Source organism: Peromyscus eremicus, chromosome 2, assembly GCF_949786415.1.
Source record: "Peromyscus eremicus chromosome 2, PerEre_H2_v1, whole genome shotgun sequence".
NCBI classification, from domain to species: Eukaryota; Metazoa; Chordata; class Mammalia; order Rodentia; family Cricetidae; genus Peromyscus; species Peromyscus eremicus.
The window spans coordinates 40,953,462-40,970,582 of NC_081417.1; the positions used below are offsets into that span (position 1 = coordinate 40,953,462).

General features: G+C 41.3%; 1 protein-coding gene across 1 annotated transcript in view; it reads left to right on the forward strand.

The window, feature by feature from the left end:
• Window positions 1-1,531: 1,531 nt before the first annotated feature.
• Window positions 1,532-17,121, forward strand: part of LOC131903458 (cytochrome P450 7B1) — a 175,369-nt gene continuing 159,779 nt past the window's right edge. The window contains exon 1 of the mRNA XM_059254045.1: window positions 1,532-1,825. Within this exon, the coding sequence (XP_059110028.1) occupies window positions 1,710-1,825 (116 nt within the window). The 5' untranslated portion in view covers window positions 1,532-1,709. The remainder of the gene's footprint in view (window positions 1,826-17,121) is intronic.

Genomic DNA, 17,121 nt, shown 5'->3' on the forward strand with positions numbered 1-17,121 from the left:
GTGACTTGGTATCAAAGAGACAAATTGTGGAGGGCTTCTGATGAACTAGCCTGCCTCCATCTTAGGCTTGAAATCCATCTTGTAGTAAAGACAAACTGGGTTCATTTCTGTTTATGATTTAATCTCTGTTTCTCAAGGATTGTGCTATGCCCCACCTGTAACCTTAACTACGAATGGCTCTGTACTGCCTGTTCCAGGAAGTAGCAACCAGGCCTTTGTTTCAAAAGATTATATGACACCTGTTGTTATGACCACCTTGCAATCATGTCTTTGTTTCAAAAAGTTGTAATGACCATCTTGCTACTCAATTCTTTCAAAAGGTTATGATTACCTTGTTCTGACCATCTTATTATGACCACCTTGTTATGTTCTGCTTCTATAACCCTCCATTTGGAAACCCCCACCCCCGCCCTGCCCTATAAAAATTTTGTCTTCCTTATGTCCAATGATGACCTCTCAAACCCCACCCTACAGGGAGGCAGCCCCTGCATTCGGATAAAAAAGCTTGCATGAACTAACTTGGCCATGATGATTTGGGTTGGTGATCTTTCTCCTTGCATCTTTGGCATTGACACTTCTCATTGCACATGTAGTACTTATCATTTTCAGAGTCTGGGACAGGGTAAAAGCAGATCTGTGTAGAAAGGTGAGAGGCCTGGAAACCAATTTTGAAACTGTTAGTAATAATTGTTCAGGGATGGGGTGAGGGTATAAACTGTCTTGCCTAGTGGAGAAGATAATGAGGATTTAGAATAAGATTTAGTTAGCAGGGAAAATACTCACCAACTGAGTCCACAGGACAATTTGAATATCCTGATATTTTCTATGAACTACTGCTGAAACTTAATTGTAAGTTTTGGGAGTAGACACATAAACTGTCTGCTGGGTAGTCATTACTCAGGAAAAAAGCTATGTGTGTGTGTGGTGGTAGTGGGGTGTGTGTCTACTTGTGTTTGGTGTGGGTTCTTGTGTAGTTAAACATCAGGTCTCTTTCTCAACAGGTCTCACTTTGTTTTTTGAGGCAGGGTTTGACAGCCGCAAGCCTGTATCTACTGAACCATCACCCCAGCCCCCATGAGAAGATACTTTCCAAGTGTCTTCCTTCTCTGCCTGTACAACGTGCTGTACACCTTGGCTTGTGGTCTACTGCTGATTTTTACCTGTGGCTTCTTTCTGAGCTGTGCACCTCAGGTAATCCTTCTGGAAGATGGCCTGGCCTTCTTAGCCCAGTCTGTGGTGTGAGCACATATTATGCCTTCAACCTCAATCTAAGCACAGTAGGATGTTGGTGATGAAGGAGGAGGGGAGCACATCCTGTGCTATGTGCCAGCAGTTTAGGAAGACCTGCGCCACAGGGCCCAAGTTCCAAGCATGGTGGGTGGGAGAGGCGTCAGGCAGGGTCCTTCCTGTGGGTTCAGGGCTGACTCAGAAACAAAACCCCCCTCCTCCAGGCCTCCATCTGGGGAAATCCTAATCCTTTCCCTCTCCCTTGGCAGGGTTCCTGCCACTGGAGCGGGAGGCGGCGCGAGGCGGTGCGCTTGGGTCAGGGGGAGGCGGCGGGAGGAGGGGACTCCACTAACTTTGTAGTTCAGCTTCAGGGACCGCGGGGACATTCTGCTCGGCGCCGCGGCCAGGCCAGAGCCTCGGGTGGAGAAGAGAGGGCACCGTGCAGAAGCCATCGCCCCCTGCAGAGCCGCCAGCGTGTCGGGATGAAAGGAGCCGCGACCCCAGACGCGGACTTGACCGCGCTGCTCACCCTCCCGGGCCTGCTCTTCATCGCCACCCTGCTGCTCCTGGCCCTGCACCTCCTCACCCAGCGCACCAGGTAAGCGCAGAGGCTGCCCGGGGCCACGCATGCGCGGGATCGCGGACACAGGACCTTTTGGGCACCGGAGTCCCTTGGGGTGGCTGGTGCAGGCAGACCTTGCTCCGGGCCACTGGCGTCTGCGGGAGCCTGGGGCGCGGGTAGTGGTGGTGGGGGATATCCTAACAAAGGCTTCGTCCACCTCTGCATGCTCTCACCGCAGGTTACAGCTGTTGTGCCCAGCTGGACTTGCAGGCTGTAGCTTCCCAGGTTTGGTTAAGCATGATGCCACGGCCTTGGCCTGGGCCCATGCACGTTTTGTGGTCCAGAATTCCCCGAATTTCAAGGGGAGAATTTTCTTGAATTTCATCTAGTTCAGAAAGAAATGTTCATAAGAAAATGTTGGTGTGTGATGTGGGTGCTGCTCCGTGCCTCGGTTTACCCGTTTATACCTCACCTGGAAAAATAGAAACAACAGAACTTACCTATCATGGGACTTTTGTGAGAAGCAAATGTGTTAATAGTATTTATGTCTTCGCTCTATTATTTTTCTTAGGACAACAAATAGTAACAACAGTGAAACTCAAGTGCATAACTATCTGGCTTGAAACTTGGACGTAGAGAAATGTAAATAAAATTATTCACTTCCAATTTATTTCATTTTTTCCATTAGTGTCTTATCTTTTTCATGCACAGTTTTAATGGCTTTTGAGAATCAATTAATTTGGGGAGGATAGTATTACTATTTAAATATCTATCAATGGTTTTGGGGACAATGACACAGTCGAGGACGTTTCTGAAATCCCAGTTGAAAAATATTCAAGATAATAGTATTTGCATTTTCTCATACATGAGTTTTCAGAGAACTTTCTGGAACGTTCCCTTCCCTCTTCTGTAGTCTTTTACACGCATGCTGCTTCAGAACACAAGGTCTTTAACTTCGGGCTCATGTGATTCTACATGGGCTCCAACTTCTCACCATCAGTCATATGGTACTGCTACATAAGTAGTTGTGAAGGCTGTTTGTTCTAGTCTCCATTTACATGCAGGGCAGGAACAGACAAAGCTAAGTAGTTCATTGTAGACCATTGAGGGTAACTGGGTGAGAATGTGGAACTCGGGAGGACCACAGGGAGGTAAAAAGGCAAGTCAGGCTTTCCTCAGGGCATTCTGAGAATAGGCTGGTTTTTCTCTAAATAATGTTTGCTGAAATGTGCATGCCATCAATTTTCAGTTCCTTCTCACCTGGAAGACTCTATTGTAGGCCTGTAAAGCACTACACTCTAGAGCAGTTCACTGTGGTTCAATATGGAAAGATATGAGTATGTACCAGTTGGGAAAGACCCATGTGTCTGATGGCTTCTGTTTTCTGTGTCTGGACAATTTATTCTATCACCGTAGGAAAGCCCTGTCTGATGTCGCCTGTAAAACAGAAACCATGGTTGTAACAAGATATTCTCAATGTTTTGTGTATAATCATATGCTTGAATGCCTATCAATACAAATGTATAAGTAGAAGGAAAACACTCTATTGCAACTTGCCTTTTCCTACTGTATAGTATACTTAGGTGCCATTGCTGATGAATAGAGATAGTAACACACGAACACACACACACACACACACACACACAAACACACACACACACACCCTTGGGCTGTTGTGGATAGTGGAGTTGTAATAGTTGTGAAACCTCCTCAGTCACAATCTACCTCACTACTAGTTTTTTTAAGTCCCTGTCATATCACAATTAATTTTGATTGTGCTAGTCTGATTAAAAAAAATAAAGCTTTCTCTCTCTCTCTCTCTCTCTCTCTCTCTCTCTCTCTCTCTCTCTCTCGTGTGTGTGTGTGTGTGTGTGTGTGTGTGTGTGTGTGTGTGTGTGTGTGCGCGCGCGCGCGCATAAGAGCTGCTGAAAGTCAAACCCAGGGCCTTGGGCATGCTAGGCAAGTACTCTACCACTGAGCTACCTCCACAACAAAAGCTTCATTTAAAAAGTAAAAATTCCAATTTCTATTTGCTTTTGATGGAGTTATCTCTGAAAGTTTCTTTAATAACTTATTTTCTTTATAGATATTTATTTCCCCCCCACCCCAGTCGGCATTGAGCCAGGGCCTTGTGTATGCTAGGTAAGCACTCTATCACTGAGCCACATCCTCAGCCCTTTCTTATGAGGTTCATAGAACTTCACACCCTTCCGTCTCTGCTGCTGTAATTCTATTACTACTTTACTTTGTATTTAGGAGTGTCTGTGTATAAGTTTCCTTACTTAGAAAGCATTTTTAAGTCCTGACATGATAAAAATGTCCACCAGTGTTGTCCCTCATCACCAACTAATGTTTAAGGAGATGGTATACACACATTGGTTATATTCACTTCCCATCCTTTGGACAATTGTGTCGGGAATGCTTGCAACACAGTGTTTTATGGGAATGCTGCATGCTTTACTTGCAAAACTGCTAAGATGAGGGGAGAACGGGGCAACCCAGAGGCCGTTTATTGCTCTTGCCTGCTTTAGTGTATCTTTCATTTTTTTCCCTCCTGCCCTGCCCCATGCCCTACCTCCACACCTTTCCTTCTGGTTTTTGTTTTTTTGGGGGTTTTTTTGAGACTGAATCTCAGGTTAGTTTGAACTTCTGGGGTCAAATGATCCTTCCACTTTAGTAGCTGAGAATAGAGGGCATGCCACTGCTTTCAGGCCACTTGGATTTTTTTTTTTTTTTTTTTTTTGTGTGTGTGTGTGTAATTCTTTTTCCTTTCCTGGAAGATGACTAGTGAGATTGTCAACCACAGATACCATCATAGTGCGTCAAGGAAGGAGAAGAGGCGTAGCCGTGGTTATCACTTAGAAAAGATGGGAATTACTTAGAATCACCATATATTTTCGACAGTAGAGTTAACAGGATTTCCTAGTGGCAGATAAGAGAGAGAGGAATCAACAGTGAACTTTACATTCCCTAGGTTTTTCTCTGTAGTTCTCGGGGTGGAAATGGAGTTGGAAAATTGCTACTTGTCCAAAGCAGTCACACCATTTTTTAACCTTTCCAGTAGTAACATATTCTATTTTACTTGCTCAATAGCATCACCGAAATATAATGAAAGCTTCTCTGTAGGCCACAGCAGAAAAATGGCTCTCTGCTGACCAGAAAGCAGGACCTCACTAGATACTGAGTGGACCAGTCCCTTGGTCCTGGACTTTCCAACCTCCAGAACAGTGAGAGATAAATTTCTATAAGCCACTGGGCTTGCGGTATGGTGTTACAGTAATGCTTTGCACTAAAGAAGATGCCATTCAACCCTCAGTGCCCTCTAAATGCCGGCAGCTGCTGAACTCTGCTCAACCTACAGCTCTGGCACCTTCCCGGCAACTCCACACGTAGAGAGTTGGCCGAGAATCTGAGTGCTGTTTAGATGCAGGTATTTTTAAAGATGCTCATTTTTCATTACTTAGATTTCTTTCCTTGATTTTTGGTTACTCCAGTCGCCTCAAACCGGCACCTCAAGTGATAGTGTAGCTCTCCTGGGGAGCGCGTAATCCTCCAAACTTGGTCTCCTTTCCCCTTGATTTGTTCTTTAAAGTTCTTAGTCTCTCCACCACCTATTTGGGTCCAATTCTTCAGTAAATATATAATTTCTACAGTCATCTGTGGTAATGCCAATTTCCAAGCAACTCCATATTTCTAGAACCCAAATTCTATGTCAAAATATCAGGTATTCTGAGCAGGTGAGGTGAAAGGTGTGTGCCCATGCATACACGTTTTGTTTCTCTTTTATGAACTCACAGATGTTTTAATTCTAAGGTTTATTTTTTACTTTGTGTGTATGAGTGTATTGCTTGCATGTGTTTTTCAGGTTTCAAATCTTAAATTAAAATCTTTGATTCACTTGGAGTTGATTTTCGAGAAGGTAGAGAGAGAGAGAGAGGGAGGGATTTAGGTCTATTTTTATACACATGGATAGCCTGTTTAAAAGCCAGTTTTTAAGTACATGGCTAGTTAAACTTTAACTCCCTGAGCTCTGGGAATCACTGAGCTTTTTCTTATCTTCCTAATTTTGATTATCCCAGCATGTTCATGTATGTAGACTAGTAACATGCATTCAAGGCTCTTTTGTGATTGTTTATTGCTCCTGATCACTCATTAATATTCCTTCATATGAATGTGTACAGCGTGTTTTTCTACCTCCTAAAGAAAGTCTTAATGGTTTCTAATTTTGGACATCTGTGAAGAAGGTTGCTAAAAATTATTCATGTGAAGAATTTTATGTATACTTAAGTTTTCAACTTATTTTGGTAAATACAATGGCTTTACATGTTAAAGTATATTTAATGTCCTTAGGAAAACTCCAAGCTGTCTTCCAAATTGGCTATGCCACTCTGCTTCCCAACCAGTTCTGAACGAGTGTTCTCATTGATCCACATCCTTGTCATCACTTGGCATCTTCAGTGTTTAGTTCTTAGCACTCTAATAGGTGATTTGGTACTTCTTTCATGACTTTTATCTATAATTCACTGATGACTTTTGATAAGCTTGTTTGCTGTCCACTTGTTTCCCTTGGTCAATTGTCTGCTTGGGTATTTTGCCCAGTTTTTAATGAGATTGTTTTTTTTTTGTCCTTGTTGATTCTCAAGTGTTCTTGGTATACACAAAATTTTGTACTTTAAGGCAACTCAGCTTATTTCTTTTCTTCTTCTTTTGTTGATCATGCTTTAGGTGTTATATTTAAAAAGTCATTACCATATATTTTACATCTTTCTTTTTGTAAATGTTTACCCAAGTAAGTGGTTATTTTTGAGTTACATTTGTAGATTTTCTGAGAAGAGGCAGTTTCATATAACTGCATGCACCTAGCGTTCATTCCTGACTTGAATCCAGGTTCCCTCTCTTATCCGTTTTGAAATCCTCAATGAATACATTACATGTCTTTGAACCACAATATATCAAATGTACCACATGTATACTGAACACTTGTCTCACTGGAAACCTGAAATATCCAGAGAAAGTTATGATAAATTGTCATCCACTGATCACCAAGGCTTTATTCAGCAGTTTAGTCTAGTTACCTAATGGCAAGAAAGTAAACTAAAAGTGCTTTCTTCCTTTATTTGTATTTTATGTGTACCTGTGTTTTACCCACATGTAGGTCTTTGCAACATATGCATGCAATGCCCACAGAAGCCAGAAGAGGGCAATAGACTCCCCTGGAACTGGGGTTGTGAACATCCATGTAGGTGCTGGGAATCTAACCTGCATCCTCTGGAAGAGCAGTGAGTGCTCTTAATCACTGAGCCATCTCTAGAATCCCTTGAAAATATTTTCTGTCAGTGGCCAGCTACCGGAAGTGCTGTTGTTCTGGAGTACATTAGCCAACTGTATATGTTACAAATTCTCAAAGAACTGTTAATTATTTGTGCCTTTTCAATTTCTCAGTCTACTTGTTTTCTTCTGAGTCCTGCTCTGCCTATCTGTCTATATCATTAGCTATTTTAGTTGCCATAACTTAAAAGTAATCTAGACCAGGTAGTAAATTCTTTCTACCAGCCAATGCCTTTGAGGTGACCCTGTTCTACTTGTGTGGAATTTTCTTTCTTTCTTTCTTTCTTTCTTTCTTTCTTTCTTTCTTCCTTCCTTCCTTCCTTCCTTCCTTCCTTCCTTCCTTCCTTCCTTCCTTCTTCCCTCCCTCCCTCCCTCCCTCCTTCCCTTTCTTTCTTTCTTTTTGGTTTTTTGAGACAGGGTTTCTCTGTATAGTTTTAGAGCCTGTCCTGGAACTCAATCTGTAGACCAGGCTGGCCTCGAACTCACAGAGATCCACTTACCTCTGCCTCCTAAGTGCTGGGATTAAAGGTGTGTGCCACCATTGCCTGGCTCGGGATTTTCTATTGCACTGCTTCTCAGCCTGCTTTAATGAAGAGCTAGTTTTGCTTTTTAACTTTTTCTTTATATTTGCATCTGTTAAAAACATTATTTGGAAAATTAATGTAATTTTTCATAGAGTAAAATTTAAATGATACTTAAACCCAAGGTGATGTTTCTTTAATATTTGATTCAGTACAAATCACATGGTTCTGTCAAATGGGTTTAAACATTATGAAATCTTGATGTTCAGATTTTGTACTTATTTCTTTGCAGATGAGAGCCAAGAACACAATATGTGGTTTGTACCAATTTGGACTGCACTTCTAATAACAGCCATTTTTATTTTTTCTTTTCGGGATTATAACTTAGTTGCATTTCTCCTTTCCTTTTCCTCCCTCTAAACCCTCTTATATACCTTTCCCACTCTCCTTCATGACCTCTTTTTTCACTAATTGTTATTACATGCATATATATGTATATATATATATATTCCCAAATATGAACTGTTCAGTCTGTATAACGTTACTTGTATAACTGTATAGCGTTACTGCATAACGAAAACATGCTGTTTTCAGGGCTAACTGTTCAGTAACAGACAACCAATTGGTGTGCTCTTATGTGGGAGGACTGCCTCTCTCTCTCTCTCTCTCTCTCTCTCTCTCTCTCTCTCTCTCTCTCTCTCTCAGATTTCCTCAGTTTCTTATAGTTCTTCATGTAGACTTGAGGCCTCATGGGCTTTTCTCCATCCAGTTTGGCATGTCCATTGGTGTCATCCTTCTGCAGCTCATGTTTTGGCAGTCGGGCTGGTGAGACTTTATGGGTGTAGCCTCTGACATTCCCAGGAGACACACCCTCACAGCAAACTGCCTGATCCTCTGGCCCTTACAGTCTTTCTATCCCCTCTTCTACCATGTTCCCTGAGCCGTAGGTGTGGGAGTACTTTTGGTACTGGAAACTTATCTAACTACTCAGTGCTAGTGAAGTCATGGTAATTGGAGGAAAATTGACAACAACTAATTTACTAAACCAGGATATTCCCTAACCACAACCTATAAACATTTGTCCCTATATTCACAGATAAGTATAGTCTTCAGCCCTTATTAAGGAAATTTCTCTTTGCAACAGAGACCACTATAGAAAACCACAACCATTTAAAATGCAGAGTGTGGCGCCCAGTCCCAATGGATACACCAAAAGCTGCTATGTTCAAGTACCTGCTATAATAATGTAAACTTTGCCGGGCGGTGGTGGTGCACGCCTTTAATCCCAGCACTCGGGAGGCAGAGCCAGGCGGATCTCTGTGAGTTCGAGGCCAGCCTGGTCTCCAAAGCAAGTTCCAGGAAAGGCGCAAAGCTACACAGAGAAACCCTGTCTCGAAAAACCAAAAAAAAAAAAATGTAAACTTTAACTATCTGTAGTTTACTTTAATACCTGATACCACTGTGCTGTATTACCTAAGCATCTGATGAGAAAAAGTTCATTTGGTACAGTTGCTGTTTCTTCCTGGATAGTCTCAGTCTTCAGTTGGCTGAATATACAGCTAAGAAATCAGGAAATAAGGAATGTCAGCTGTGCTTAATCACTCCCAAGTAAAATGGATGAAGCTCTAGATTCACTCATTGCTATTCCTGCCCACTGAAGGAGAAGAACTATGCTGCCATCAACAATGGTTGTTTTACTTTAATCTCTCCCATTTTTCATAAAAACAGGAAAAGGATGTAGGCCATTCTGAGAAAAGTCCTGTGGCATTGGAGAGTGCACCAGGCTCACAGGTGGAATTTTATATTTTCACAATACATGAGAGATGTCAGGGAGCTCTCCATCAATGTCGGTGGCTCTTGGTTGAATAGCTGAGCAGTGAGTATGCCGTGCTATATAGTTCCTCTTCTTAAGCCCCAATTTTGGATGGATCTCACCACCATTTAGAGCAAATCACTGGGGTCTGAAAGAAGGCTAGTGGGTAAAATGCTTTTAGTACAAGCTCGAGGACTGAAGTTTGGATCCCCAATACCCATGTAAAAGCCAGGCAAGCTTGATGGCCTGCCTTGGAAAGAAGAGATTGGAAATCCCTAGAGCTAGCTGGTTAGCTAGACCAAGAGTCCCGGGTTCAACGTGAGAGATTCCATCTCAGTATATAAAATGGACACTGTGGTGGTTTGAATGAGAATGGCCCCCATAGATTCATATGTTTGAGTAGTTGATCCCTATTTAGTGGAACTGTTTGGGAAAGATTAGAGAGTGTGGCCTTGTTGAAGTAACTGTGGCCTTGTTGGAGGAGGTGTGTCACTGGGGGTGGGCTTTCAGGTTTCAGAAGGTCACACCTGCCCTAGTCTTCCTCTCTTTCTCTGCCTGCAACTTGCAGATCAGATGTGAGCTCTCAGCTCCTGCTTCAGTGCAATGTCTGCCTGACTGCCAACACGCTTCCTACCGTGATGATGATAGACTAACTTGTAAGCAAGACCCCAAATAAATGCTTTTCTCTTTAAGTTGCCTTAGTCGTAGTGTTTTGTTATGGCTATAGAACAGTGACTAAGACAGAAAGTGAGCGAGAAAGACACCCAATGTCAGTCTCTGGCTCTGTGCTCACACACGTACATGAATATGCTCACCTGCACATTTGTCCCCACACCTCACACACATAACCACATGTCCGTGAATATATGCACATTCATCCATAGTATGCACATGTATGCAAATACTGGAGAAGGAAGACAGAAACAAAAGAGTGGTGGTTGGGATGGGAGTACGAAGTAAGAAGGACTTCACTGTTGCTGGCTTGTTTTGTTTTGTTTTTGTTTTTGTTTGGGGGGAATTAGTTAGGCTTGGAGTTTGGACCCAGGAACTTGCTACTGGTCTTGCAGATGGATCAAGGATGAAGGAATCCATGACCAAAGAATACAAACAGCCTCTACCAGGTGGGACAGGCAAGGAAACATTTTTCTTAGAGGCTCCTGAAGGTGACCTAGACTCACCTGCCCTGTCAACACCATGATAACCCACTGAGACCCATGTTGGTCTTCTGGGCTCCAGATTTGTCAGATAATAAATTTGCAGTGATTTGCTCTGGCATTCATTGGAAAACAGCCTTATTTTCTATGCTTCCTTCATTGAACTATAATGCCTCTTCAAAGGCGGCTCCAAGGAGGGACAGGTTTGGGTTGTGGCTGACTGTACTGGTTGTCCCTGAGGAGCAGCATTAGTTACTCATAAATTCCATTCATTTTCTACCATGTAAACATGGTATTTTGAAAACTCTTCATCTTAGGCTTCACAGGTGGTGATGAATTATCCATCTATGTTTCTTCCTTATCTAGTAATTCACAGTAAGTTTTGAGTGTTTGTTATGTATCTAGCATCTCAATGCATCTATCTTCCAAATGTTTGAAAATGGGACACAGGCTATAGGCATTGGACCTCAGATGTGATTCAATCTGGAAGCTTCTTCTAACATAGTCTTGATACATATCTATGATGGTTGCCTTCAGCGGGGGGGGGGGGGGGGGGGGAGGGGGGGGGCTGGAATGACTGAATTATAAAGGGACCTGAGGGACTACATTGTACTGTCTTTCCAAAATTAAGAGTGGATCAGGCTGCAGGCTGTGGAGAAAGGATTGACAGCCTCTTGCAGCAGAGTGGCTCTGTACTTCATCCAAAGTAAAATCCCACTGAAACTGCTCCAGGTTACTGTTCTGTGAAAGGCAAAGGACAAAGCTGCAGAAAGCTACCTTGCTGAATAAGAGAAGGGGACATCAATTATATCCTGCCTTTTATAGCTGAAGTGCTCACTTTATGGCTTGGCTTTCTTTCTTTCTTTTTTTTTTTTAAACACAGAAGTATGTGGAATGGACATTTTTGTCTATAGAAGAGCAAAAAGGATTAATTAATTCTGTAATTGCTGAATATAAAAATTAATAGAATTTCTAACAAAAGTGTAACTACAGTATGATTTAAATTCATTGTCATTTCTTCTTGCACCTTCATCCTAAATAGTTAATGAAGGAAAAATTTACAAGTTTTACTGGATTAAGCACCTAGTTGAACGTGGGGCACTGAGTACCCAGGGAGAATGAGTGAATAAATGAACTGTTTTGAGCTGTCATAGTTATTTTTCTTCCAGTATGAATATTTTAGGGCTATCTCAACATCACAATATACAAAATCATACAAATTGATACTCAAAGCCATGCATATCACTTCTTCTTATTTAAAATGAAAAAGTGTCTTAAGCAAGTTCTTCTCAACCAAGAATGTTTATAAAAGTGAGTGTACTGGTGCAATGATTATTCTTCAGCATAAACCTATTTAAAAAGCACAGTAACTGGAGTGTAGCCAACACCTAAAATTCCTGTTCCTGAGAATTTGCAGTTTTAAAAAATGTCTAGTTGATTTTCAGTTTTAGGTGCTAGACTTTTATATCATATTCCCTCTGTCATATAGATGGATAGATACTTTGTTTAACAAAATAGAATTTATCTGTGAAAAAGTTAAGCCTGTTTTTGATAATCATACCCAATCATTTATAAATGTTTGGCTCTAAATACATTTAAAAACATGGCAGGACCAATGGTCATAGAATGTTAAAGGGACCAGGTTTTATAATTGAAAATCAAAGTTGTCTTGGTGAAAGCAATGCTTTGTAGTGACTGTAACTTAGGACGCAAACCATTTTAGCCCCAGAAAACAAGTGGCGTATTGTTTGATCACATTCATCTAGGGCAAAGTGCAGTTGAATTGTATTTTGGTAATGCTGGTGCTGGTCTTTGGGGATAGGATGTGAAGGAATAAACTACTTTGGATGTCAGACATCACTTTTAGAGTTCAAAGCCCCAGCACCTACATAAGTCAGGTGGAACAGCATGAGTCTGTAACTCAAACACTGTTGGGATGGGAGGAGTGGGTGGAGACAGGAAGATCCATGAGGCTTATTAGCCAGCCACCCTAGCCAAATCTATGAATTTGAGGTTCAGTGACAGATGTGTCTCAAAAAATAAAGCAACGATTCTGATGAGCTCTGGACTCCACACACAGATATAAGTGCACACACCCACACTAACAAATATACATCATGATACATAACAGCACATACACAAATTATTAATAAAATAAAATATAAAAGACATAGTGTTTGCAATAAGCCCATCTGTCTCTTTTTTTTTTAAGTTTTAGTTTCATATTTTTTTTTAAATTTTATTTTACAATACAATTCAGTTCTACATATCAGCCACGGATTCCCTTGTTCTCCTCCCTCCTGCCCCCCTCACCTTCCCCCCCAGCCCATCCCCCATTCCGACCTCCTCCAGGGCAAAGCCTTCCCTGCAGACTGAGATCAACCTGGTAGACTCAGTCCAGGTAGGTCCAGTCCCCTCCTCCCAGGCCGAGCCAAACAACCCTGCATAAACCCCAGGTTTCAAACAGTCAACTCATGCAATGAGCACAGGACCGAGTCCCACTGCCTGGATGCCTCCCAAACAGATCAAGCCAATCAACTGTCTCACCCATTCAGAGGGCCTGATCCAGTTGGGGACACCTCAAATGAATGGAAACATGTGAACTATGAAGCAATAAGCCCATCTCTTAATGCCACTATCTCCTCCTTTTTACTACTATTGTGTCTCTGACATAGGCACTCCCCCTTTATTAAAAATGAGCAAATTAAGACCTGATACAACTTGAAAACATTTCTAGTAGAAAGATACGCATACATGGATTAAAAATTTTAAAACAAATAGCATACTGTTAAAGAAGGCAGGCACATTTGGCTTTCCATTTCCTGTTTGCAGTAGACTGTGAGGCTGAGACATGTGAGGGGTAAGATGGGAGAAGTGGATCTCTCTTTTCTTGTCACATCTACTTTCCAACTCAGCAGAGCATTTGGGGTTCTCTGTTTGTCCAGGCTGCTCCATATTCAGATGATGTAGAGAGAAAGGATAATGATACTGGTTCGTCGGCAGAAGAGTCAAGAGCCATGGTTACCAGAGTTAGAATGGTTAGAGAAGAGGGGATAGGACAGAAGAAGCCAGGTCTGGCAGAGAGGAGACAGAAGAGAGAGAGAGAGACAGAGAGAGACAGAGACAGAGAGACAGAGACAGAGACAGACAGACAGACAGACAGGGGAACATGGCATTGCCTTATAAAGGCCAGGATGCATCTGAGCACACAGGTCCATGCTCAGAGATCTTATCATCATGTCCGCGAGACTATGTGACCATATAGCCATGGGGCATGGGTCACGCAGGACTTTGACCTGGAAATGACTAGACAGAGATGACTAAGTGTCCCACGGGGCATGCACGACCATGGGGCATGGTTGGAATTCCTATCATAGAGAACAGGACCCATAATACTCAGATCTGTAACATGGGGGAATGTCCAGGTTGAGAATCACAATTTGGTCTTTTGAAAACTTGGAAATTTGCTTCCCAACCACTGGTTTCCAATGGAAATGCACCTTGAAGGAACCTAGAGCCAAAGGAGAAGGGCATCTTCATCCTCTGACAGTCCATTAAAGACAGTTGAGTCTTTCCTCTTCTAACCATCCTCTCTAAGTGGGCTATGTAAGCGGTCGCATGTGACATTGCTCTAGTTACTATTGTACTTGAAAGGTAACATTAAATGTCGAATGAGAAAGTGTTACATAGTTCACATATTTCTTGATATAGCAGAGGATAATAGTTAATGCAATATCTATGGAATGCCCTGAGGTGCATGGTAGACTTTTAATCTTGTTTCATGTTTTTAATGACATTTTATACATGGGCAAAGATTTACAGAACCATATTGTATAGAGAATTCATAGCTTTATTTATGTTTTTGTACTCATACATGCTATATCTTTCATCATATATGCAATATATATATGCATGTATAACTATATGTATGTGTACGTATCTCAGACTACTTCTACCCTTTTTGTTTGTCAATGTGTTGTACCATATGGTGTAGAGCATTGTGCCAAAAGATAAAAATACTCCCAGAACATAACAAGTCATCAGTCAGCTGAAGAAGGGTAATGACTTTTGTCCAAGGCATTTGTAATGCTGCTATCCATGTAGGCAATAATACATGCCTTTAATACCCACAGTTCTAAACAGAACAGATATTTTAAACTTAAAATGGCTATTGATTTCTAAGAGAGAGAATCTAAATGTGAAGTCCTTGTATTTTTCTAGAGAAGTGGACTAAGGTTAATATTGCTTTCTGAATCAACACTTCTATAGACATGTGTGGAACTTGCCTCTTCTCTTTAGTCTCTAGAGTAACACACACTTCCCTCTGGTTTCAGAAGCAGAGGCCTTACAGATGAAACCCAGTGCAGGTGGATGGACTCTGAGTGCTTAATGACACAGGCACTGTGGTTTATCCAACTTATTCCAGGGGCGAGATGCTTCAGCTAATAAAGAGTCCAGAAGCTCAATAGACAATGTCAATATGCATGGAAGAGTCCTTACGTAATGTAATCCCATGTACAATGACCATACATGATGACTTTTCAATTAAAAAGACAGACAAGTACAGAACGTTTGATTTAACAGCATTCCTCGGGCTTGTCTTTTCTCATTTGTAAGGAATGAGAGGTCAGAGGTCATCTGTGCTTCATCTTTCATTGCTTCCCAGAATTTCTTCATTTTAAATCTCAGATAGATACATCTGTGTTTAACTGTGCTATACTGAATGTTCTCTTCAACTACTTGATTAAACAAGAATGAATGTATGTGAGAAACGTAAGTAGTTAATTTACTAGCCAAACATTGATAATTTGTGATGGTATCCCCTTAGCCTTCTTACCTTCTAGGGTATATCTTCTTAGTGTCGTGTTCACTGCAAGATTGAATTATGATGTGTTCAAATCCCACTGCTGTGGTTGCTTCATGAGATTCAGGAAGGTCTAAAGGCTATCCAAGTCGTAGTGTCACTCCAGAAACAACTTTCTTTTGATCATCAGGGAAGTAGCACATAGCAGATTATTTGTTCCCAAATGTAATTAATAAAATTAACTTGATAGGTAAAAATCCTTTTAATTATATTGTATTGAAAAAGATATGTATGAATGATGTTCCATCATATATGCAGTGCATATAAATGGACTATATATGTAGTATATAGATGTGCTTTCTGTATATTATATAATATGTATCAATATGTTTAAATGGTTAGTCCATCTCTTTTAGAATGCTGCAGTGACCACATCTGTCATTGTCATCAGTCTGCCTCAAGTCAATTTTTTTGAAACTCTGTATACTTGATCTCTTTTAGTACAGTTTTTCTTAAAGAGAAGAGCTCAACAGACATGTGAAGTCAGACAACCTGAAACCAGTGCTTCTACAGAGGTCACCAAAACTGTTATTTTCTTACCAAAAGAGTGGGGTGAAATAGCTTACAGAACCATGTTCCAATCTATAGGGTGTTCTGAGTCATGCAATAAATTGACAGTGTTGCTTATGTTATGTGACCCTGAAAAATTAGTTGTTCTTTATTTGTCAAATGCATCAAAAAAATTACTTCTTCTTTTTAAACTTTATTTAGGACATTCAAACATTTATTTGCAAATTTACCTCTCTCCTCAGAACAGGTAATTATCCCTTAATAAAAAAGCAAGGAGATGTACAAACACATTGATTTGTTACAGGATCACTCTTAAAGGAAATGAAGTTTGGCTATGGCCAGAGCATACTTATTTCAGGGTCTCTGACACTTTTGTAGGATTAGGTGAAGCAGGACCTGTGGCAGGAAGTGCTTTTATTCTCCTGTGTGTGTTTGCTAACCTTCACTGAGATGCTTTTGGAATAGCCAGGTCAGGAATATTTATCGCTACTGAAAAGGAAAAATGAGAATCATGCTGTCCATGAAATAGCAGTAGTAAAACTTCCACAGGAGCCGGGTGGTGGTGGCGCACGCCTTTAATCCCAGCACTCGGGAGGCAGAGGCAGGCGGATCTCTGTGAGTTCAAGGCCAGCTTGGGCTACAGAGTGAGTCCCAGGAAAGGCGCAAAGCTACACAGAGAAACCCTGTCTCGAAAAACCAAAAAAAAAAAAAAAAAAAAAAAAACCTTCCACAGGAGAGGAAAAGGCATGCAGACACTTGTCACTTTCTCTGACCTTTCATTTTCTCCTCTAAAAATTAGCGAGTTGGACTGATGAATCACTTTGAAGACAAGGACATTGCTATTTTTAAGCTGACCCCCAACACGTGTATTTTAGCAGTGTAGATTTTACCAGACAGCAAACTCCACATGCGTCTTTCTAACTCTTGCAATCCCCTCCTTTCTGTACTTCTAGAATCATACCAACGGCCCAGATTTGTGGAATTTTCTGAGCTCTCTTAGGCAAATTTGACTGTCTTCTCCCCAGAACCTCAAAATTCACATCACAGAACATCACTGTTTAGTGCCTATCTCCACCCAGCTTCTGTGTCTGCAGTTTGATGTGGATCAAAATCTGTTTTATATTTGTTGCTATGGCTGCAGC